We start from the raw sequence: 24,225 nt of genomic DNA, 5'->3' as shown, positions 1-24,225 counted from the left end.
AAAAAAAAGAAGCAAATTCTGCAAAACAACTTGTGTGAGACTATAGATGTTTGTATAAATAGTGGGAGAGGAAAAGCAATGCAACTGTGAACTGCAAACAAATGCTACCTCACATAAGTTGAAATTCTATAACATTTGCAAGTGCAAGCTGCTTTTTGATTTTCCCTTAGAGCTGCAAAGGTGCTTAAGTACAGCAGTTAAGTTCTCATGCTCAACTACTCAACAAAAACAATAAAAAAAAAAAAAAATTCAGAAGCTCCTGCCATAAAAGTGTGACTCTGTTTAGTAAGACAGAAAAAAAATTTAGGTTTCTAATCATCAATTAACCATTAAAGTAGGGAGAGGCAACTGTCAGGTCAGAACCTACCATTGTAGGCTTAACAATATTCCTGACTTTCCCCCATACATGGTATGGGTACTATGCATTTCAATACAAATATTCGCTAAACTATCCAGGCATTACCTTGTAAAATGATGTAGTTTGTACTGCAATTATAATCTGGCTACTGTACAATACCGTAAGTGGCTGCACACATTCATCAATTTTAATAATATCAGCATATACAAGCTACTTTCATGTGAATGCTTAGTTCAAGGTTTCTTAGATTAGCACTGCGATGTTTGCTTTTGCTATTTTATTACTGGCAAATATAATAAAAAAAAAAATTATTTTTCAATGTAGTGTAACTTGTTTTCTGAGAGTAGGTATTGCAGTTACTTTTATATTAGGCTATTTCTTATAATAAAAACTAGGAATAACAGAGACTCAAAAATTAATTTTTCTTTAGATATTTCCATTTTATCAGATAATACTAGTTTATACAATGATGAAGATGAGGTCAGTGCAACCATGCAATATTGTGTTGTAAATCATATACGATAAATTTTGACAGACTGTAAACGGATGAGCTTCAAACAAACTGGATCTGTATTTTAAGAGGGAGTCAGTTTCAAGATGGCAGATTACAACAGAAGTATCCCTTATTCCCTCCACACACACACAGTATTATAAATTTGATGTTTATTCCCTGTTTATTTGTCAAAATCTGATCCACCATGAGTTATAAACAGCAATGGTGCCCATCTTGTTTCTAAATAGTGGATAAAGTCACCTTTCCCCCATTTGGGTTTTAGAACATCCGAATGGGGGGAAATATTATGTATAATAAATCTGGTTTCATTGGATTGTAAAGAGAAATATGATTACTGTGTTAATAATGTCTCTGATATTATTATATTATCACAGACGTGTGGCAATCTCATAAGCTAAGTATATGGAAAGAAGACTAAATTAAACACAATCGTTAAGTGGTTAATAATTAATATATTAACATATCAATATACATAAAATATTTAATTATTACAGTAAATTTTACAATCCAGCATATTTTAACAAAAAATAAATAAATAAATAAATCAATATCCAATCCAAAAATATTAAGAAAGCAATCTGACATTCACATCAATGACCATGTTTTGTCTTTAAGAACCACAGTCACTCAAGTGCATGTACTTCTGCAATCTTGCACTTAATCACTTGGCTATGGCAGCTTTTCTCTCCTAATAAGATGTTTACAGGCACCTCCGTAGCCAGGTGGGCAGGAGCAGCAGTGTGTAGCACACACATCTTGATTAGACCGGGGTTCGAGCCCGTGACCATCAAATACAGAGGATGTGGAAAGGTCAGGGAATGACCACCGCATATCCCCGGAGCAACATGGCCTTAGTTGCTAATGCTCCTAAAAAACCAAACAACAACAACAAGATGTTTACAGGACTAGTTTGCCCTTTCATCAGTTTCCACTACCAGCAGAATTTAAAATGCAAAGACAATGCAATGCAGTGGTCTTGTTCAAAGGTTAATTTGCCAATTGTTTAAAAGATAAGACACTTATTTGAGGATGAGCTGGTCCTTCTTCAAATAGTAGATGATCTATAATGACAACAGTCATAAAGTTTGATGTGAAATTAGAACTTCAAAAATGCAATATAGCTAAAGCTATCTGTTTTACCATTAGAGACCAGTTAGCAATGCTTGATTTTTGATTTGATTTTGGGTTTACTGGCACAACAGAGCAGTGTCTGATCTTCTACATAAACGGCCACTTAATATTTTGGCAAAGCCATCTATTTGAAAGTAGTGCAGTTTTATATCCCACTAGATGCAAAAAGAGATGAAAGGGGAGGGAAGGCTATCTTTATGAGAGCCTCTGTCTCTGTGGAACATTCTCCAGCTTTTTGTAAATGTCCTCCATATTATCTACCATTTGGTCTTCATAGTTGCAGCCACTTTGGCTCTATTTTTTTGGGTAGGCTCCCCTCACATGCACTTGATAATCCACAAATTTCATACTCTTCTTTTCTCTTCTACCTACTTGTGAGCATTCAAGGCCATTTTAATGCTTGAAAACAGGCAGAAGATAAAAGTTTCACCATGCATATAGTGACCTGAAGGTCACTATATGCATGGTGAGACTGACTTCAGTCAGTGCTTTCAAAATTTATAAAAAAATGATGTGTAGTGTTATAATTAATAAATTTTTAATTACCATTTTTTCAAATGGTAATTAAATGCAATAGTAAGTATTACATTTTTTTATTGGTTGTATCATCTTTTAATCATGTGAAATCCTTATTAAAGTTTGTGTTTAACATACCTCTTTCTTTTCATTTTCCATCTGCAACCTCAATTGCTGTAAAGCTGCTTCCCTGGCAGCAGCACTTTGGGCTTTTACAACTTCAACCTGTTTCTGAATTTCCTGAACTTGCCGTACTACATTTTTAACCATCTAAAAAATATTAGAAATGGAGACGTTTATACATGTAAAACTTGAATAAACTATATTATTTTCATCATTATTAGTTTTATTCATCTTTATTTATCATATGTATATATTCATATCATTCAATCCCAATACTGCCATCATTTAATACATTAATTATAAAAAAAAATTGTTGTTTTGAAAGCAATATTTTAGAAAAGAAATATGGTAACTTTGAGCTGAGTACCTTAGTGTTGATTTAATGTAATTTTGCACCAAGCCATTCAAAAATCTCCCATAACTGCGTGTATCGATAGTTTACTACTGGAGAGACAGGAAGTGAATGAAATCGTCAATAAGGGTTTAAAAAAATGAATTAGATAGTATGAATCAGAGCTGTAATACTCAATACGTTCTACGTTGATATTAATATATGTAAAATAATAAGAGGAGTTAACCTCGATATAGTACATAGAACACTTCCATATGATACTCTCCAGAAATTAAAACAAAAAAATCAGCAACTTACATTAGAGTAAAATATAAATAATTAAAAACCAATTTAACACAATTCAAATCAATTTAAAACAATTAAAAATCAATTTAACACAATTAAAACGAATCTAACGAAAATATTCAAAACGATTTTCCTTCCTCTTTTTTGAAGCTGACAACGCTTTTCGACCGTATGTCATCACAGGAATGAAAATTATCAAATAGGGTTGAACCTGAAACTTAAATAGTAATTATTTGTCTTCGCGCATGCGCGTAAAGGTCCATGCATCGGAGATCAAATATGGCCGCCGAACATTAACAGAATTCTCGTGTAATTTAATTTATACGGTTTCTGCAATTAATAGTCACGTATAATTACGTTGAACATTAAGTATTTTGGCCTCGTTAAATAAAAAAGTATGTTTTTCACTAATGGCATGAAAGGCTAATTCTGACACTGCTGAACGAGAAGCACGAACTGAGGCTTCATGTTGATTTACACAAATATTAAGAGAAAATCGTGTCGAACCTTGGTAAGACGAGTCGCAATCACCGCAAGGAATGTTGTATACCAGATCATTAATTTGTGTTGTGAACACAGAAAAAACCGAGCGATTGTTCAGTATAGCGTGTAACTTCCATATTGGCCTGGCCACAATTTTAAACTCGGTATCTTTAAAGAATCTATTAAACTGTTTGTGCCACTGTTCAATATATGGGACAGAAATAAAGTATTTTTTGATATTACTATTGTTGGTTGGTGTAGTATTTTGTATCCTATCCTTAGCCTGTACCCTAATTTGGTTTATTGTGGCAATGGAATAACCCCTGTTTAAGAACCTGCTAGTTAATATTTGTATTTCTGAGTCCAAAGCAGATTCCGCCGTTGAATATTTATAGGCATTTAGAAATTGATTAAAGATAATCGATCTTTTGTATGTGAATGGGCGATAGCTATTATAATGTAGATACATACCGGTGTTTGTAGGTTTTCGATAGATGCTAAATTGGATTTTATTCAAGTCCCGGGTAAGCGTGAAATTTAGAAAGTTTAATGACTGTATCCATATCCTCCTTTTCTGATGTAAATTTGAGTCTAGAATGAATATTATTAAATGAATGTAAAATGTCTTGGACAGTACTACTATCAGTAATAATTAGAACAGGAGGTATTTAGAACGTCGTTAAATACCTCCCATAGTATGTGATACGGGGTTGAAAAGCCACTCAGGCTCAAACCCATTGGTAATCCAAAAAAAAAATTATGAGACCCAATCAAAATAAAGGTAGTCTTACTCCTTAATTCTCAAGCAAATGGTGCTGGTGTACATTTTCGCCATTTTCACCAATATGAGGTACAGGGCAGCAATGATGAGAAAAAGCTGTAAGTTAGGATTAAAATTGAAAGTGTTTGAAATTTTGACCCAGACATGACAGGAGATTACCTGATGAGTCTGTCAATCAATTTTGCCTTGGAGAGACTGTGTAAGGCTCATGGGGGTAGAATTTTCTCAGCATGGTCTGTGCTAGTTAACAGGAGACTGTTTTTACAGGAACAGTATATACCCAAACAGGAGTACAAGAATATTTACTAATGCTATCAGGACATAATTAGGTGGGTTGAAAAATTGCTCGTTTGAAGGTATGCACAAAGAAATAGCTTAACAGCAGCTGCAAGCAGAGATTAAACTGATTCCTGCACTGCTTCTATTAGGCCATGCAGTAACCTGAAAAGCAAGGTGGGGGAGGTTATAAATTCTCATGGGTCAAGCAAATATGAGCTGTCAGGATTAATAAGAGCAAAAACAGGCACACACACACATACTGGCTTGTACATTAATGAAATATAGTATAGAAGTATAGTAAATAAATATGAAGTATTGGTTAAATAATCAAATGCAGAAATTAATATCTTTATTGCAATCAGTGAAAATAAGTTATAGGGATATCACAAACATGGTGCTATTTGTGCATAGAGATGCACAACTTGAATGTGGTGAGTACAATGCATACAGAAAGGATAGGAGGGGGGGATTATGCTCCTGATCAAGAAGTACAGAATCAAAGGCAATCCACCTGCTCAGTGTAATGCAGAGCCAACTGGGTTTGACATATATTGAGATGATGGGCAAAGAGGGAGATGTATGTCGATTTCTTGTTGAGGAAGATTTTAACTTTCCAGATACAAAATGGAACTTTTGGCATGGTCACTTACACAATAACAGCTTTTCTGAATTTAATGGATAACACACACTTACACCAGCATATTAGGGAGGCAACAAGAAAAAGCAATACTCTTAATCTCTTATAATGACTTAATCTCATTAAGAAAGGAAAGAACCACATTGGCCACTTGATATGAATGGCATGGCTGCTGATGATCCTGTTCAGGTTGCTGACAAACAATAAATATTTTCCATTACATGTAAAGTTTTTAGAAATGCAGACACCAGAATAAATCATTATAATTGGGAGATAAGAGAATTTTTGATAACTGACAAAAGTGAAAAATAAATTGAAACTAAAAGTGAGTAGGGCACTTGGGGCTGACAATTAGCTGATAATTGGCTAACCAATTATATTTTTAAAAAAGCAAAAAAGGTAAGCAAACTTTTAGACATCATTATCACAGCATCCTTGAATTCAGATATGCAAATGTCTCCCTTGTTCAAAAGGGGAATTAAAGGGCAAAGTGAATAATTACAGACCTATAAGTGCGACTTCTGTTCCAGGTAAAATAATGAAGTAATTGATTAAAGAAGTATTGCAAGATTATCTTGACTGAAATTGCAGCACAGACTTGTTAAGGAGAAATCTTGTCTGAAAAATTTAATCAGCTATGATGATGTAGTCACAAAAAAACTGGATATATATATATATATATATATATATATATATATATATATTTTTTTTTTTTTTTTTTTTACACAATATGTTTAAGAGTTTAGTAAAGCTTTCTACACTGTTCCACATGAAAGACACTTGTACAAACTGGAAGAGGTTGGCATTAGAGGTAAGTTACTGCTGTGGTCAAAGAGATGGTTGAGTGGCATAAGAGATAATGATTACTAATATGAGCACAGCTCTTGTTGGACCAGTGATATTTAGCCCTTGTGGAAATAATAAGGTGCCCGGAACTAACTTGAGTGCTGAGGGACTCAAGTTAGTTCTGGGCCCCTTATTGTTTTCACTATTTATTGAAAATATTGATGAAGGCATATCACATGTAGTGTCTTGCTTGTTGACAGGAATTAGGGTATGCTACTACTGCAACAAGACCTAGACAAATTAGGCTGATGGGTAGAGAAATAATAACTGGGGCTTAACATGTTAAATGCAAGGTACAGAAAAGCATACCAATTGAGTGGTATTGCACTCAAGGTAGTGGAGAACTTAAAATAAAAAAACTTGGGTTAACTGCCCAATCTGAAATTAAGTTCTCTGAGCAGTGCAGACAAGCTGCTACATGTTCATATGTTTCTGTCGATGACATACAGGAATTTTGCAAACAGAAACAAAGTAATTATCCTGCTGTTATAAGGCAATGGTTATGGCATTAAGGTTTGAGTACTACTACATACAGGTCTGTAAGCCTCATTTTATTTGATTACTTAACCAATATGAAGTATTGGTTAAGTAATCAAATGCAGAAATTATATCTTTATTGTAATCAGTGAAAATAAGTTATAGGGATATCACAAACATGGTGCTATTTGTGCACAGAGATGCACAACTTGAATGTGGTGCTAAATTTGCTAGAATGTTTGCACAGAAGTGCAACAAGATTATTCATAGACAAAGGGTATTCTCAGCAAGAAATATTCCATTTCCGCAAAGTGCAGTGTCTGGAAACCAGGCACCTGTGAGGAACTTGAAGTGTTTAAGGCTTTAAATGGATTGAGTAAACTAAATGCTGATGACATCCTTATCTTTTTCTTAGATGACACACATAAGGGGAAGTAAATTTAAAATTGAAAAAGGAAAAATTTGCTTCCAGCCACAGAGAATAACTGATTATTAGAACAAACTTATATCGGGTATTATGGAAGTAGGTAATGTGAATCAATTTAATAAGGATTAGACAAATTAGAAGGGATAGACAGATAATGTTTTATTTATTTATTTTTTCCACTGGCTGATGCTGTAGTATTTTTCCCCCTGGCTGATGTTGCAGCATGCTTTCTTGCTTCGTTTTCTACTGCCAATACTAACTTTTAATTTATCACACCTTGATGTTTTAGTAAATTTGTAATTTAACTTGTTCGCTATACTTTTTACTTTATTATCCTTAGTAAATTAATAAGAGGAGTGTACCTCAATATAGTACGTGGAACACTTCCGTATGATACCCTCCAGAAATTAAAACGGAAAAAATCGACAACTTACCGGTACATTAAAGTAAAATATAAATAATTAAATAATTAATTAAATAATTAATTAATAATTAAATTAATAATATTACAGCTCTGATTCATACTATCTAACTTTATTATCCTGTAATGCAGAGATGAATGAACAAATAAATTGATTTTCATCTGTGCATTCAAATTTAGCTAAAATAAATTAATATTTTAATTATCAGTTAAAAACGCCATTAGCATCCTCTTTTTAATATTCTAAATTTAATGTCACCCCAAGCTCATAAACTGTACTGAACTTAAAATTTAGTTTTAAATTAAATTTTTATCAAAAAACAGACCTTAAAAAATTATTTCTGAATTTTTGGTAGGTTTGAACTATTTTATCTCAGAACTAATTATTATGTACTATGAGGGGGGGGGAAAAATCATAAGCCAGGCTTAGTTTAAAAAAAAAAAAAAAAAAAAAAAAAAAGAACACCTCTTTTAGTCATCAGTTACAAGAAAACAAACATAGAACATTATACATTAATAATCTAGTCAAAATATAAAATTTAGCACATTTTTTAAATCAATATTCCAAATTTTAACTTTTAGTCAATGAAATGTTATGAATTGAAGTATTGTAAACATTGTTAGCATTAGCATTAGTAGAGGCATTTGATGCAAGAAAGCAAGCTTATGCAGCATCAGCCAAAAAAAAAAAAAAAAACCCACTTCCACTTCAACCCTCTGTTCGTTCCAAATACCTGTCCAGCTGAGCCTTAAACTTATTTAGGCTATCAACCTCCACCACAAGGGATGGAAGTCTGTTCCACCAACCAACCACCCGCTGGCTAAAGGCAAATTTCCTCACGTCTATCCTACATCTGTCTTTCCTCAATTTGAATTTATGCCCTCTCAGGTGATTTTTCTGAGATAGAGGAAGAATCCCATCAGCATTGAGCATGCTTAAACCATTCAAGGCTTTATACACCTCTATCAGATCACCTCGCTGGTGCCTAGTCTCCAGACACTGTAATTTGCAAAACTTAAGCCTTTCTTCGTAAGAGCACCCCTTTGTTCCATTCACTAATCTTGTTGCCCTTCTCTGTACTCGTTCCAGCAGCTCTACATCCTTCTTGAAATGAGGCCTCCAGACCTGTATACAGTACTCTAGGTGTGGCCTGACCATTGCCTTATACAATGGAATAATCACCTCCTTATCCCTGCTGGAAAAATTCCTGTATATCATTGACAATACTCCATGAGCTACTCTTGCAGCCCGTCTGCACTGCTCAGAGAACTTCATATCTGCCTGCACAACCATCCCCAAGTCCCTTTCATTCTCTACCACTGTCAGTGTAGTACCACAGAGTTGATACGTTGCTCTGGGGTTGCTGTTTCCCATGTGTAGTACTTTACATTTGTCAATGTTAAACTTCATTTGCCACCTCTCAGCCCATTCTGCTCAACCTTTCCAGATCCTGTTGCAGCAGCATAGTGTCAGTAGTGTCCTTGACAACCCTGCCAACACATTTGTATTATCTGCAAACTTGGACATTAAGCTTGATATACATCATCAATATCATTTATAAATACAGAAAACAATAATGGACCCAACACTGAGCCCTGAGGGACTCCACTAATAACATTAGTCCACGATGAGCAGTGTCTATTGATTACCACTCTCTGTCTTCTCCCCCTCAACCACCCCTTTATCCATAGCAGCATTTGCCTCCAATGTCACACTGCTCCAATTTGTGTAGCAGTCTTCCATGTGCAACAGTATCAAAAGCCTTTCTAAGATCCAAGAATTAATATCAAAGTTATTCCCTGCATCCAGTTCTTTTGTGACTGCATCATAATATCCAATCAAGTTGGTCAGGCAAGACTTCCCCTTAACAAAACCATGCTGTGTCTGAGCTATAACTGAAGTCTTGTCTAAATGATCCTGCAGTGCTTCTTTAACCAGTGCCTCCATTAATTTTCCTGGAACAGAAGTTAAGCTCACAGGTCTATAATTACTTGTGTCAGCCTTTGATCCTCCTTTGTGAATTGGGGTCACATTTGCACATTTCCAGTCTATGGGTACCTCCCCTGAGTCCAAGGAAGCTCTCATAATTATGGCTAAGGGTTTGCTTGCTTCCTTTGCTGCCTCCTTTAATATAACTGGATAGATCCCATCCACCCCGGGTGCCTTTGTTGTGTTTATCTTCAACAGTTTCTCCTCTACTTTACTCCCAGTTATTTCAAGATTCTGTAGCTTACTGCTAGAGTTGAATACACCTCTGGCATTCCCCTTGCTGAATAACTCCTCATGTGTGAATGTCGATGCAAAATATTCATTTAGTTTGTTAGGTACCTGAGCAGGATCATCAACAGTCGACCCATCAATATCAAGTGGACCAATCTGATTCATCCCCTTCCTTCTAGAGTTAACATAAGTAAAGAACTCTTTGCTGTTTTTCTTTGCATCCCTTGCCAAGGATTTTTCGTAATCTGCCTTTGCCTGCCTAACCTCCTTTGTAACTTGGTTGCATAATCAACTTGTATCTATCATAGGCTTCTGTGTCATGTGTTAATTTGTAAGTATCCCATGCATTTTTCTTCTCTGCCATATGCCTCATTAGTTCATCTGACATCCATTTTGGCCTAAACCTTGAACAATATTTCTTAGTTGGTATGTAAAGCCTAGTACATATTTACTTGTGAAGATATTTAAATTTATAACAAAAAAAAAAGGAAGAATTAACCATTTTAATCATAACAAATCACATGTTAAATGCTATTTGTATGTTTTACCTCTTCCAGTTGCCACCACTGCCTTTGTTCACTAAAATCTAGAGCGGTAGGTGCAGCACGGGGCGTCTGTGGTGTTGCAACAGGTGTAACTATCACTGATTCAGCTAAAGAAAGAAAGAAATATTTAATAAATAATTAAAATCATTCAGCTTTTTAAGCATCATATGAACATTTTTATACACAGAAATTAAACAGCCAATATAAAAAGTTAATTTTAGATATATAAAAAGAATTGATTTGTAATTGTTATAGTATTTCATAAATTGTTTTTATGTGCTGCTTTTTTTTTTTTTTTTTTAACAATATAACATTAAAACAATATTTGATTTCCATCCATGTATTTCTAACATTCACAGAACTATATTATTATTATTATTCAGAAAATCCTGAAATTTGGTGTGTAGGTACTATTATTTAACAGGCACACACAGAGTCAGCTATGTGTGCAAATGTCCACCTATGAATGGATTACTGTAAGCTGTGCCCCTGAAATAATACCAAAAATTAATAAATACAAACATCAGGCAACTGTGCAGTGTAGTACCGCAGAGTTGGTATATTGGCGCCTCCGTAGCCAGGTGGGAAGGAGCAGCAGTGCATAGCACACGCTTCTTGATTAGACCGGGGTCACCACCATCACCACCAAATAAGGAGGATGCGGAAAGGTCAAGGGAATGACCACCACATGTTCCCAGAGCAATATGGCCTTAGTTGCTAATGCTCCTAAAAACCAAATAACAAACAAACAAACAACAGTTGGTATATTACTCCAGGGTTACTGCTACCCATATGCAGTACTTTCCATTTGTAGATATTAAATTTCAGTTGCAACCTCTCAGCCCATCTGCCCAACTTTTCTAGATCCTGTTGCAGCAGTAGCATACTGTTATTACTGTCATTAACAACCCTACCAACCTTTGCATCATCTGCAAACTTGGACAGTAAGACTGATATACCTTCATCAATGTCATTGATAAATACAGAAAACATTAATGGGCCCAAAACTGAACCCTGGCGGACCCCACTAATTACATTAGTCAGCAATGAGCAATGTCCATTGATTACCACTCTGTCTTCTCCCACTCAAAAGGAAGTGAATGCAAAATTATGTTTTTGCATTCGCTTCCTTTGTGACCACACTGTTGTAAGCAATCAAATTGGTGACAAGATATCCCCTAAACAAACCTATGCTATGTTTGAACTATAACTACAGTCTCATCTAGATGAACCTGCAGTGCTTCTTTAACCAGACTCCATTATTTTCCCTTGAACAGGAGTGATTACAGACCTGTTAGTTTAATCTCTGTTCTGGTTAAAGAAGCACTGCAGGATCATCTAGATAACATGAAAAAGCCACTCCAGATGCCTTTTTCATGTTCAATTTCAACAATTTCTCCTCTACTTTGCTCTCTCAGTTACTACAAAATCATTTAGCTCACTGTTAAGAGTTGATAAACTTCTGGCCTCCACTTCCTTACAGAATTCACATGTGTGAATATAGATGCAGTTTGTCAGCTGCCTGAGCAGGATCATCAACAGTTCAACCATCAATATCAAGTGGGCCAATCTGATTCATCCCCTTTCTTCTAGAATTTACATAAGTAAATAAGTTTTTGCTGTTTCTCTTTGCATTCTTTATCAAAGATTTCTTGTAATCTGCCTTCGCTTGCCTAACCTCCTTTGTGACTTGATTACAGACTAGCTTATATCTACCGTACACTTCTGTGTCACCTGATTATTTATATGCATCCATGCATTTTTCTTCTCTGCCACAAGTCTTATTAGTTCATCTGATATCCATTTAGGCCCAAATCTTGAACAATATTTCTTTGTTGGTATGAAAAGATTAGTAGCTTCCAAGATTAATTCCTTGAATGCTTTCCATTTAGAATTTGCTGTTGTTAACCTCATAAGTTGGTCACTGTATAAAATTTAAAAACTTTTTGAGACCACTGTAATCACCTTTATGAAAGCAAAAACCCTTCCCTTTACCCCTGATGGTAGTTACATCTTTAAGTAAATCCCACATCAATACACTGTGATCACTGCCACCTAGTGGTTCCTTTATCTGCAGATTTCTTAATGCATGAATAATCATTGTTGATAGTCAGATCAAGAGTAAGATCTCAAACATGCTGCTGTATAAAATAGTCATCAATAAATCCCCAAACGTCTTTCTAGTGTGCGAGTGAGCAACCTACAGGTTATAGTCAATATCTGGAAAGTTAAAATCTCCCATTATAAGACATTCTGATTTATTGGCCCACTCTGTTTCTCTGTACAGTTGTTCGCTGTACTCCTCAGTGTCATGAGGCCTATAACACATTCCTACTCTCATTTTTGACTAAGGGTTAAGACTTTATATGGATTGAGTAAGCTAAATGCTGATGGCATCCTTCCTCTTGTTCAGACTATACATAAAGGGACATTAATTTAAATTGACAGAGGATTAATTAGAATAGATGTATGGAAATTTGCTTTCAACCAGTTAAGAGTTGATTGATGGAACAAATTTCCATCAGGTGCTGTGAAAAATGGGTAGTGTAAATAAATTTAAGGAAGAACTAAACAAGTTATTAGAGGGATCAGACAGATAATGTGAGCAGGTTTTTTTTTGTTTTTTTTCCCTTTGGCTGGTGCTGTAGAAACTTGCTTTCTTGCATCATTTGCCATTCCTAATATACCACTAAACCGCCACCATTTCCCAGTGGCATGTATCAGCATGGAAAATTATCATTGTTTCTCAGTGAAAAAGCTGGACAACGAATGTGTTAAAATTAATATTAAGCATCACATAGCATTTTCATCAAAATTTCTATTTATGCGGAAAGTGTCCATTGGGCACTAATCAAAATTACTTGCGCAGTCGATTGGTAGTGTTAATTTTTTTTTTTTTAAAAAGGAATGTATTACACACTTTTTTCTTAATGTAACAAAAACTGAATCTGCATGCAGACTTCATACAGGAAGGAGCACAGTGACTAAGGCAATTTTTGGGCTAGAGCCTCAAACTAAGAGAAAGTTCACTAAATGGACAGGTTAGTCCAATTGCATCATGTTTGTATGTAGTGAACTATCAGAGTAGATAAATTGGCATTGTTTTAATTATATCTCATATTGTGAAAACCTTCACAATGAGTTGCCATGATATTGCACTACCTCGAATAAGTAACGCTTCACCAATAGAGAAGACTAATGCTACTAATTCTTGGCAGATACCACCACCCAGACAGCACTGTTTCAAGATGTTGGCCTTTCTTCAGTGGGTGGGTGGGTACCCTGGTGTTGCAATAGTGACAAGCGAGTTGTTTGCTTTCAGCCAATAACTGGCTTGTCACTCCCAATACTACAGAAAGTTCACCAAATGGGCAGGTTAGTACCATTGCATTGTTTGAACGTATTGTACTATCAAAGTAGATGAATTGGCATCATTTTAATTAGCATCATTTGTTCGAGGTAGTGCAAAGTGTTACGTATTTGAGATAGTGCAATATTGTGGCATCTTGTTGTGAAGATTTTAACAATATGAGGTTGGACAACCACATTTTTCACCATAACGAATTACAGGAAGTATAAGCTTAATACGTACACAATAAGAGCATGATTAGATGCAAAAGTATGGAGAAACACTTAATCATTCCTAATATTTTGAAAGCACAAAAAATAATGATATTTATGAGACATTGGATTTATAAAGCATCTGTTATGAGTCATGTAAAAAATATTGTATTAGCAGTGCATCAGATTGCAGTGAAGACGATATATTACATTAAGAAAAAATCACACCCTTCAGAACAAAAGCATTCAGTAATTTACTGATGAATGAAGCTATGCTACAAAACTATATGTTAAATTGTTTTGCACCACTCCTCTTTGTACCAGACAGCTTTTATGCATGAAGTATCTGTAATTAAAATACCTTTTTCAGAAATTTTGCCTTTCAAACTCTTGATACTTCCAACAGTCTAAACAGTACAGCAATTAATAATACAAGAAATCCATGATTAGCTGAATGTTCTATAACCTCTGCATGTTCCTTGATCACATGCAAGACAACTATATATATAGTTATCAAGCTTAATGTCACAGTCTGCAGATGACACAAAGGTTAGCAGGGATGTTAATAACAGTAATGACAGTATGCTGCTGCAACAGGATCTGGAAAAGTTGGGCAGATGGGCTGAGAAGTGGCAACTGAAGTTTAACATTGACAAATGCAAAGTACTGCATATGGGTAGCAGTAACCAAAGAGAAATGTGCCAAATGGGTGTTACACTCAGGGTAGTGGAGAATGAAAGAGACCAGGGATAATTGTCAGATATGAAATTTTCTGAGCAGTGCAGACAGGTTGCCGGAGCAGGTCATGGGGGGTCTTGTCAATGATATATAGAAATTTTGCTAGCAAGGGTAAGGAGGTGTTTATCCCCTTGTATCAGGCAATGGTCAGGCCACACCTTGAGTACCACGTACAGGTCTGAAAGCCTCATTTTAGGAAGGAAGTAAGTTCTGCAAATTGAAGCATCTGGAGACTAGGCACCTGCGAGGTGATCTGATTGAAGTGTATAAGGCTTTGAATGGATTGAGCAGGCTCAATGCTGATGGGATTCTTCCTCTTGCTCAGATTACAAACCTGAGTGAGCATAAACTGAAATTGAGGAAAGACAGTTGTCGAATAGATGTGCGGAAATTTACCTTTAGCCACCGGATAGTTGATTGCTGGAACAAACTTCCATCTGTCATTGTGGAAGTTGATAGCTTAAATAAATTCTAGGATGAAGTGAACAAACTTTTGGAGCGAATGGATCGGTGAAATGGGAAGTTTCTTTTTGGCTGATGCAGTATAAGCTTGCTTTCTTGCATCATTTGCCTCTACTAATGCTAATCTCCATTTAGATTCTATATGAGATGTTTGTTTGTTTGTTGTTTGGAGCATTAGCAACTAAGGCCATACTGCTCCGGGAATATGCGGTGGTCATTGCCTGCCCTTTCCGCATCCTCCATATTTGGTGGTGACGGGCTCGAACCACGGTCTAATCAAGAAGCGTGTGCTAAGCACTGCTGCTCCTTCCCACCTGGCTACGGAGGCGCACCATATATAAGATAAAACAATTTATAAAATGCAAGGAAACGTAATTTATTCTAGTTTTTTATGAGCAAAAATAATTACTTAATTTTAATTCTGTTTTTAATTTTTTCAGATAATCTACCATATAAGAGATGGCTTCAATAGAAGAGAAAGGAAACCGTGTTCTCTAGCAAGCAGAGGTGAAGTCCATATTAGAAGTTTAGAAGAAAATTTATGACACATTACAGAAAGAGAGCACTGAGATTCAATTTCAAACTGGATGAAGTTTTTTTTTTTTTTTTTTATATATATATTTCTGAATTATAACAATTAAGCAATGAAGCCAATACAGTTTATCAGCAAGAACCTTGCCACTTTCTCAAAATGTCTGAAAATTTTTAAACAAAGTCTTCCTAAACAGTTGGATCAGAAGAGGTGAACCAATTGCTTGATTTGGGGACAAATCAGTCACCTGATTTGTCCCCACTGGACACCTCAAAACCTTGCTCTTTAAACAAGCTTCATACTAGGACTACAAATGCAATTAATGACATAACTGATTCACAACTGGAGAATGTGTTTATGGAATTGCAAAATCATGCTACACTTTGTATTGGAAATAGTAGTAGTAGTTGAGGCTTGTGATGCAAGAAAGCAAGCTTATGTAGCATCAGCCAAAAAAAAAAAAAAAAATTTCACACATCCAATCTCTCTAAACCAGTGGTTCTCAAACTTTTTAATGTGAAGACACCCTAAATCCATTATGAAAAATTCCTGGCAAACCCAGCACCAGGTGAATAGGTGCTGGCAGAATATTTTGTAAGGTGGTGCATGCATATGGAAGGGCAATGAGGGATTTTTTTTTTTGAAAAATGCATGAAAAAACCGTTTGGTACAGGATTTTTAAACAAAATTTTTTTTATTTAAAATTTGGCCTCATACTGCATTTTATGCACAATTGCTATATCTCTAAGAGTAATAAATTGTATGAAAAAAATCTAAATTAAAGAAAAATATTCGATTGTTTTTTCATACCTATTTTAATGTTTTTAGAACAATAAGTACATTTTCTAATTTATATCCAGAAACTAAAATTCAAAATTAAAAAATATATATATATAAAATTATATTAAAATTTTAGGGAAAAAATGCTTATTACAATAAAAATATATTCTTAAAAAGAGAACAAAACATAAAACAATTAATGTGAATCATGTGCTTGATGCGATTTGCATAGTTTGTTTATATTTGGGCGTATTTTAGACAAACATACTCGCACTTCATTTTCAACCGACTTCAGTCTTTCCCTCTTTTTAGTTTTGATATTTAAGAGCGTAGAAAACCCAAGTTCACACAAGTATGAGGTAGAAAATTGTACCAAAACTTGAAGTGCTCTGGCTCCTATTTTGGGATATTCCTTCTTAATTAATATCCAAAAGGATTTGAGTGAAATTTCAGAGTATTTTAATCGCAATGAACAGTCATTGCGAATTTGTATTACTTCCTCTTCTTCTTTAAGGCTTAACTCCATTTTATTAGATGTCAATCCAACAAACGAATTTCATACCCAGTCAAAACTGTCAATAGATATATCAGGAAAATGACAAATCTGTTCTTCTAGTGACGTTAAGTGTTCAGAAATTCACTTCTTTATATTTTTATTTTTTGTTGCAGCTGTCTTTGAAAACATTTCCATGTTGGCTTTAACTTTAATTTTCAAAAATTTTACCCTGTCTTTAAAAGTGCAATTTTTTCAGAAGATTTTAATAACTTTTAATTTCTTCCTTGCATACTGGAATTCACATCATTCAATTGTTCAAATACCCTCCTAGTGTTTTTGCGATTATAGCTTGTTGATGTAAAAAACAATGAGTAGATATGATATTCTTATTTTCTTTGCAACATAAAAAATTGTTTTATTATTTTATCATTTTCAATAATACGAACAAATGCCAATAGTTGGGCTTTACCTCCAATATCTGTAGATTCGTCTACTTATAATGCAAGTATAGGAGATTCTTTAATTTTAGACGAAACAATTTTTTCAATATTATCTGACATATCGCAAACATCTGCAAATCGTAACATCAGACAAAGGAATTTTCTTTAATTCTTCTTCTTCTATCTCAAACATTGTTTTACAAATTTACTTTGTAAAACAATGTTTGAGATAGCACTTTGTTTTTCTTGTGATTTTAGTAATTTTTTGAAGTAATCTGGTGTCTGATTAGAAAGGTTACTATGTTTTGTAGTGAAATGTCACAATAATTTGCTTAGATTCATAGCACCATTTGCTAACATTACTCCAGAAACAATACACATAGGATTAGCTGCAAAACTATCACCACACCATGTAAACCCCATTTCTAAGCAACTGTCTTGATACATACAAGTTTTTTTTTTTCTTTTTTATAGTTGAACTTGTGCTTAATTCAGTTTTTCTGCTGCTCTGTGAAGTATCTTCATTGTAATAGTAATAGAGGCATGTGATGCAAGAAAGCAACCATATGAGATTATGTAGCATCAGCAAAAAAAATAAAAAAATTCACACAACCATTCCCTCTAAATGTTTGTCCATTTCCTCCTTGAATTTATTTAAGCTATCAACTTTCACAATGACAGATGGAAGTTTGTTCCAGCAATTAACCACCCGCTAGCTAAAGGCAAATTTCCGCACATCTATTCAACAACTGTTTTTCCTCAATTTGATATGCCACTATTTCTTGATTCCACTGTTCATCACTATCGTGGTGTTTTCTCTTTTTAATAATAAAGTTTTCCATGGCCACTGTTTTAAAGTATTTGAAATAGAAATATTAACTAAAACTTTTAATGCGCAAAACATGCTGGACTATATGCTCAACTAGGCACACTAATACGGCAAAGAAGGAATGCAAGCTAAGGGCTAAGATCCGCTAAGCGAGTATGAGCATTCACAGTGGTGCCGTGCTGTTTCAAATACAGTGTATGTGACGGACGGCTAGGCTGTTTCGTATATGTAGGTGATTTTTTTTTTTTTTTTTTTTATGAGAACCCCAAACATGAGAGGTATTAGAACCTATAGTACTTAGTACCGTGCTTGGGTTGGAGGTTGAGAAGACGAAAGAAGATATTTGTTGATATTGGACTTGAACTTCTGTAGATTGTAATTTTCAGGAAATACGTATGAAGGAAGGTTGTTCCAGAAAACGGCAGTTGAATGAATAAATGAGGAAGATGAAAAGTTGGTTCCGTGGGTTTGAAGTTAGACAGTAAATAGATGTTGGCTGGTGGCAGCACGTGTTTGGACTGTTTTGAAAGAGAGAGAGAGCGGGAATTATAGAAGCCAATTCAGAAGAACAGTGCCCATGGAAGTATCTGTAGAAAAGGCATGCAGCAGAAACACTGCATCTATGAGAAAGCGAGTGGAGAGACTCTGTTAGAGATGAATCATTAATTAACCTAACTGCCCTCTTCTGAATGGAATCAAGAAGCCTGAGAGAGGTTTTGGGGGCACCACCCCAGATGTGGGAACAATATTCCATGGCAGGGCGGATTTGTGATTTATACAGAGTGAGCAGCTGTGTGGAAGAAAAGTAACGCCGAGAGCGAAAGAGAAAACCAAGTTTTTTAGATGCATAGGAAGCAATATTTGTAATGTGCTTGTGCCAAGAGATTAGAAGTCAGGGTAATCCCCAAAAGAGATATATGATTTCGCCATAGAAATCGGAGTGTCACTAAAGATAAGCATAGGAGCAGAAGAATCCTTTTTGCGAGATATAACACAAGATTGAGTTTTAGAAGGGTTGAAATCAACTAAGTTGTCTTTGCACCACTGGAGAATTACCTGAAGATCGGCATTTAAGGAATTGGCAGCAGATTTTCGAGAACTTGAAGCTGATTGAGCTGGACAAGGTTTCTCAAAATGGAAAGTTGAATGCAATGTGCTATCATCGGCAAAACTATGGATAGGATTTCCAGTCGATGGAAGAAGGTCATTGATATACAAGAGGAAAAGAGTGGGAGAAAGAACTGAACCTTGGGGGACACCGGCATTAGTGGAGAAGTTAGAAGACAGAGAGCCATCTACCATCACCCTCAGTGTGCGATCAGAGAGAAAACTGGATAACCAATTACTAAAAACAGTTGGCAAACCATAAGATGGAAGCTTGTTTAGAAGACCTTTATGCCAAACACGATCAAAAGCCTTTGAGATGTCAAGAGCAACTACTTGTGTTTCACCGAACCTTTCCATTGAATTAGTCCATAAATGGGTAACATAAGCCAGAATATCACCAGTGGATCCACACTGACGGAATCCATACTGGCGATCGTTGATCAGATGGAAGGTTTCTAGGTAGTTTAAGAGTTGGCGGTTAATTGATTTCTCCATTACTTTAGAAACAGTAGAAGTAATTGCAATGGGACGATAATTGGATGGGAGGGATTTGTCACCCGTTTTAGGAACTGGCTGGATATGAGCAAATTTCCAAGCAGAAGGAAAAACACCTTTGGAATAAGAAAGTGAAAAAAGGCGGCAAAGAATAGGAGTAAGTTCAGGAGCACAGGTTTTGAGAACAAGTGGAGAAATACCATCAGGACCTGGAGCTTTCATAGCATCATGATTCATCAAAATCCTTCTGATATCCTTTTAACGGAAGACCGACCACAGGAGGCATTGAATGGAGCGTGTTAGGAATGGTGGGAGGTGTTTTACCAAGGTCATTAATACATGAGCTGGAAGAAAAATGGGATGCTAGCAGGTCAGCTTTATCCTTGGCTGAAGTGACAACAGAACCATCTGGTTTGGACAGAGGTGGGAGCAGAGATTGGCAAAAGTTGCGGCCAATAGCTTTGGCAAGAGACCAGAATGCTCGGCTACCATTAGGGCAAGAAGCAAGTTTTCTACTCTTAGCCTGTTCAAACTCTAGTTTGGACTGATTAATAACTGCTTTACAATTATTGCGAGCTTTGGTGTAGGCAGAAAATGAAACTGAAGAATTAGAAACAAGCCGATTACGATATGCAACATTCTTCTCTTGGACAGCCTTAGCACATTTATTGGAAAACCAAGGTTTAGATAAAGGACGAGATTTTAAAGTGGAGTGTGGGATAAAGGATTCCATTCCTGCAAGAATAATTTCACTGACACGATCTGAGCAAACGTTGACATCAGAAGTTTTGAAACAGTAATCAGACCAAGGAAAAGAAGAAAAGAAGTCTCGCAGGTCATCCCATTTTGCATTCTTGTAATGCCAAACAATACGAGGTTGGGAATAGCCATGAGATAAAGGTTCCATTGGAGAAGAGACAATCACCAAGTTGTGATCTGAAGTGCCTAAAGGACCTCTCATTTCAAAACCTTGTACTTTGTGAGAAAAAGATCAAGCGTATTGGCTGTATGATTAGGATTGTCCGGTATTCTTGTAGGTAAATGAACAATCTGTGCTACGTCGTTAGTAATTGCAAAAGCCTCAGCATCTCGACCTGCTGGGTCGGTGTGACTAGAAAACGGAAGCCAGCTGGACTTGTGAACGTTAAAATCACCAAGGAAAATTACCTCACTGTTAGGAAAGTTGGACTGGAGAAAGTCATGTTGCAAAGGAAGTCAAAGCGCTCCAAGTGATTAGTGGAGCTGGGAGAACGGTAGAGACAACAGATGAATTTGACACAATGAGCTAGAGAGATTTTAAGCCAGAGAAGATCAAAGAGAGGAGATTCCAAATTGCCAAGTCTCTGACAGGGAATATCAGAACGGACATATGCACAAGTACCACCTTTGAGGCGAAAGGAATCATACAGCAAATAATTTGGACATCTGAGATGAGCAGTAGTTGAATCAACTGATAACTGAGATTCAGTCAGAAAAAGTACATGGGGTTTGGAAGACTGCAAGTGGAAATGGACATTGTTGAGATTGGAATTGAGACCACGTATATTTGTGAAATGAATTAGGAAGTCCTTGGGAGGTTTAGATCTTTTCGCAGATAAGCTTGCTCTATTATTTTGACAATTCATGGTGTATTCAATAGTAAGAAAAAGTGGGTGGGACATGCTGTATGAAGTAATGAAATTTTTGGATATGGCATACACGTGGTAAGAATATACCCAGATCCTTGACATAACGTGGCCTCGACAATGCTCCCCGCGTACACACTACTCGGACTCCCTCCCGTCACTATCTGGCAGAGTAGAGGTAGCAAGATTATACACTAGCTGATCCGGAAGCCTCCTAGAGAGTTACCAATAGGTTTGGTCCGGTGTACTATCTGGCGGCCGGCCTGCGAACACCGTTTTAGAGCTGTACCCTCGAAATGTAAGGAATATTGGATCTCGCCACGACATTCATCATAACCTCAAAAATCATCAATCATACTGCATGATGGAAGAGATAGGGAAGGGTTGGCCGGAACTTAGCTCTAGAGACTAAACATGGGTTCCACCACTTCAAGCCTCCAATAAGCAAAGTGGTGGTATTTCACCGGTTGATGAGAGTCATCTACCACCTAGTACTGCCTGGTAACATAGAGGGGCGGCGTTCCTCCATGTGGTGTGGGCACCACACCTCGACCCCTGCTTACGTTGATTCAACCCTGGGTGGTCACCCACCATGTACTTGTGCATGAAGGTTATACCCAGGATTACTAACAGTCCCACCATCATGAAGGTGCAAGCAGAGGATTTGGCTGTCATAGACCGTCCGGACTTCGCCAAAATTGGGTACACTTGACTTGAGTGTCACCCGAATATCAGTTCCATCAGCGTTTTAGACTCCCAGGTAGCAAGAACAGCTTGTCTGGCATATCTGAGAGAATGTCTGTAACAACCTCAAGGACCAAACACTGTATGTACCTAAACACTGCGATGAAGTCATCAATTTTTTCATGACGACTTCTAATTTACACAGTTGCATGAAAATCGATGACCTTTCGTAGCGATGGCTACGATGTAAGTCGATGCTAAATTTGACGTTGCGGCACCCACTTTGAGAACCACTGCTCTAAACGTTTGTCCAGTTCCTCCTTGAATTTATTTAAGTTATCAACTTCCACAATGACAGATGGAAGTTTGTTCCAGCAATCAATTACCCACTGGCTAAAGGCAAATTTCCACACATCTTTTCTATAACTGTCTTTCCTCAATTTGAATTTATGCCCCCTCAGGTTCGTAATCTGGGCAAAAGGAAGAATCCCATCAGAATTGAGCCTGCTCAACCCATTCGAGGCCTTATACACCTCGATCAGATCATCTTGCAGGTGCCTAGTCTCCAGCCGCTGCAATTTGCAGAACTTAAGCCTTCCTTGGTAAGCCCACCCTTTCATTGCACTCACCAATCTTGTTCCTCTTCTCTGTACTCGCTCATCCTTCCTAAAATGAAGCCTCCAGACCTGTGCGCAGTACTCAAGGCGTGGACTGACCATTGCCTTATACAAAGGGATAATCACCTCCTTTTCCTTACTAGCAAAATTCCTGTATATCATTGACAATACCCCATGACCTGCTCTGGCAACCAGTCTGCACTGCTCAGAAAATTTCATATGTGACTGCACAATTATCACCAGGTCTTTTTCATTTTCTACCACCCTAAGTGTAGTACCACACAGTTGGTAAGTTTCTCTAGGGTTACTTCTACCCATATGCAGTACTTTTCATTTGTCAATGTTAAACTTCAGTTACCACTTCTCAGCCCATCTGCTCAAATTTTCTAGATCCTGTTGCAGTAGTACACTGCCATTACTATCATTAACAACTCTGCCAACCTTTGTATCATCTGCAAACTTCAACATTACGCCTGAAATGATGGAGGTAATGTTGAATCTTAATCTTATGATTACATATCCTAAAATCTAGAATGAATTACCTTTCCAATGAATTTTATAAATTGTTTTTATTTCACGTGGAATCTAAGTTATTGCAATTTTAAAGTGCACAAGGTCACTTTATGGACAACCTGTATATATAGTATATGTTCTCTTTGAGGATCCTTTCCTTAAGTACATAAAAGGCACTTATCTTAAGCAGCATCTCATACAAATAAAGATAAAACAGAAACATTAAAATTTTTAAGGTCAAAAAAACTTTGATCAGTAAAAGTAATTTCAAAGTATTTTGAAAATTTATTTATTTTGTATACAGTTTCTTAAAAAGTTTGACATTTAAACAGCAAAAAATGTAATTGTACATGTAAATCACTAAAACCTGTTTCTTGCTATGATTTTTTATCTCTTATCTTTGTCACATTAATATTCATACATGTGGAATACACTGCCATACCTCTGTGTTACCAGGCAATACTAGGTGGTAGGTGACTCTCCTCAACCAGTGTAATACCACCACTTTGCTTATTGGAGGCTTGAAATGGAGGACCTACGTATTTCCGCAGAGCAAACTGGCAAACCTCAATCTCTTCCATCATGCAGTATGAATGATGTCTTTTGAGGTTATGATGAACATCACATAGCAAGATCTGACTTTTCTTACATTTTGAAGGTACAGCTCGAAAACGGTGTTTGTAGGCCGGCCCTCTAGATAGTTCACCAGATTGAACCCATTAGTAACTCTCTAGGTGTCTTCCAGATCAACAGGTAGTGTATAATCTCGCTGCCTCTACTCTGCAAGATGGCAACTCAAAGGACTAGCGTGTATTTGGGGAGGGGGGCATTGCCCAGGCTGCATAATGTCGAGGATCTGGGTATATTCTTGCTGTATACATCATATCCAAAAATTTCGTTATTTCATACCATCCCTTATCCATTCTGACAACTTGCCGTTAATGTCACAC

The 24,225-nt window shown here is 36.3% G+C and overlaps 1 protein-coding gene across 1 annotated transcript in view; it reads right to left on the bottom strand.

The window, feature by feature from the left end:
* LOC150076319 (deformed epidermal autoregulatory factor 1 homolog) overlaps window positions 1-24,225 on the bottom strand; it is a 116,090-nt gene that overhangs the window by 19,902 nt on the left and 71,963 nt on the right. The window contains exons 5-6 of the mRNA XM_090387322.1: window positions 10,400-10,503; window positions 2,658-2,789 (exon numbers count right to left, since the gene is read on the bottom strand). Coding sequence (XP_090243448.1) covers window positions 2,658-2,789; window positions 10,400-10,503 — 236 coding nt within the window. The remainder of the gene's footprint in view (window positions 1-2,657; window positions 2,790-10,399; window positions 10,504-24,225) is intronic.

The sequence above is a fragment of the Mastigoproctus giganteus genome, chromosome 13 (assembly GCF_048544385.1).
Source record: "Mastigoproctus giganteus isolate SK-2022 chromosome 13, ASM4854438v1, whole genome shotgun sequence".
Taxonomy (NCBI): Eukaryota; Metazoa; Arthropoda; class Arachnida; order Uropygi; family Thelyphonidae; genus Mastigoproctus; species Mastigoproctus giganteus.
The sequence above is the reverse complement of the archived record's forward strand: the minus strand, read 5'-3'. Positions and strand labels throughout refer to the sequence as shown.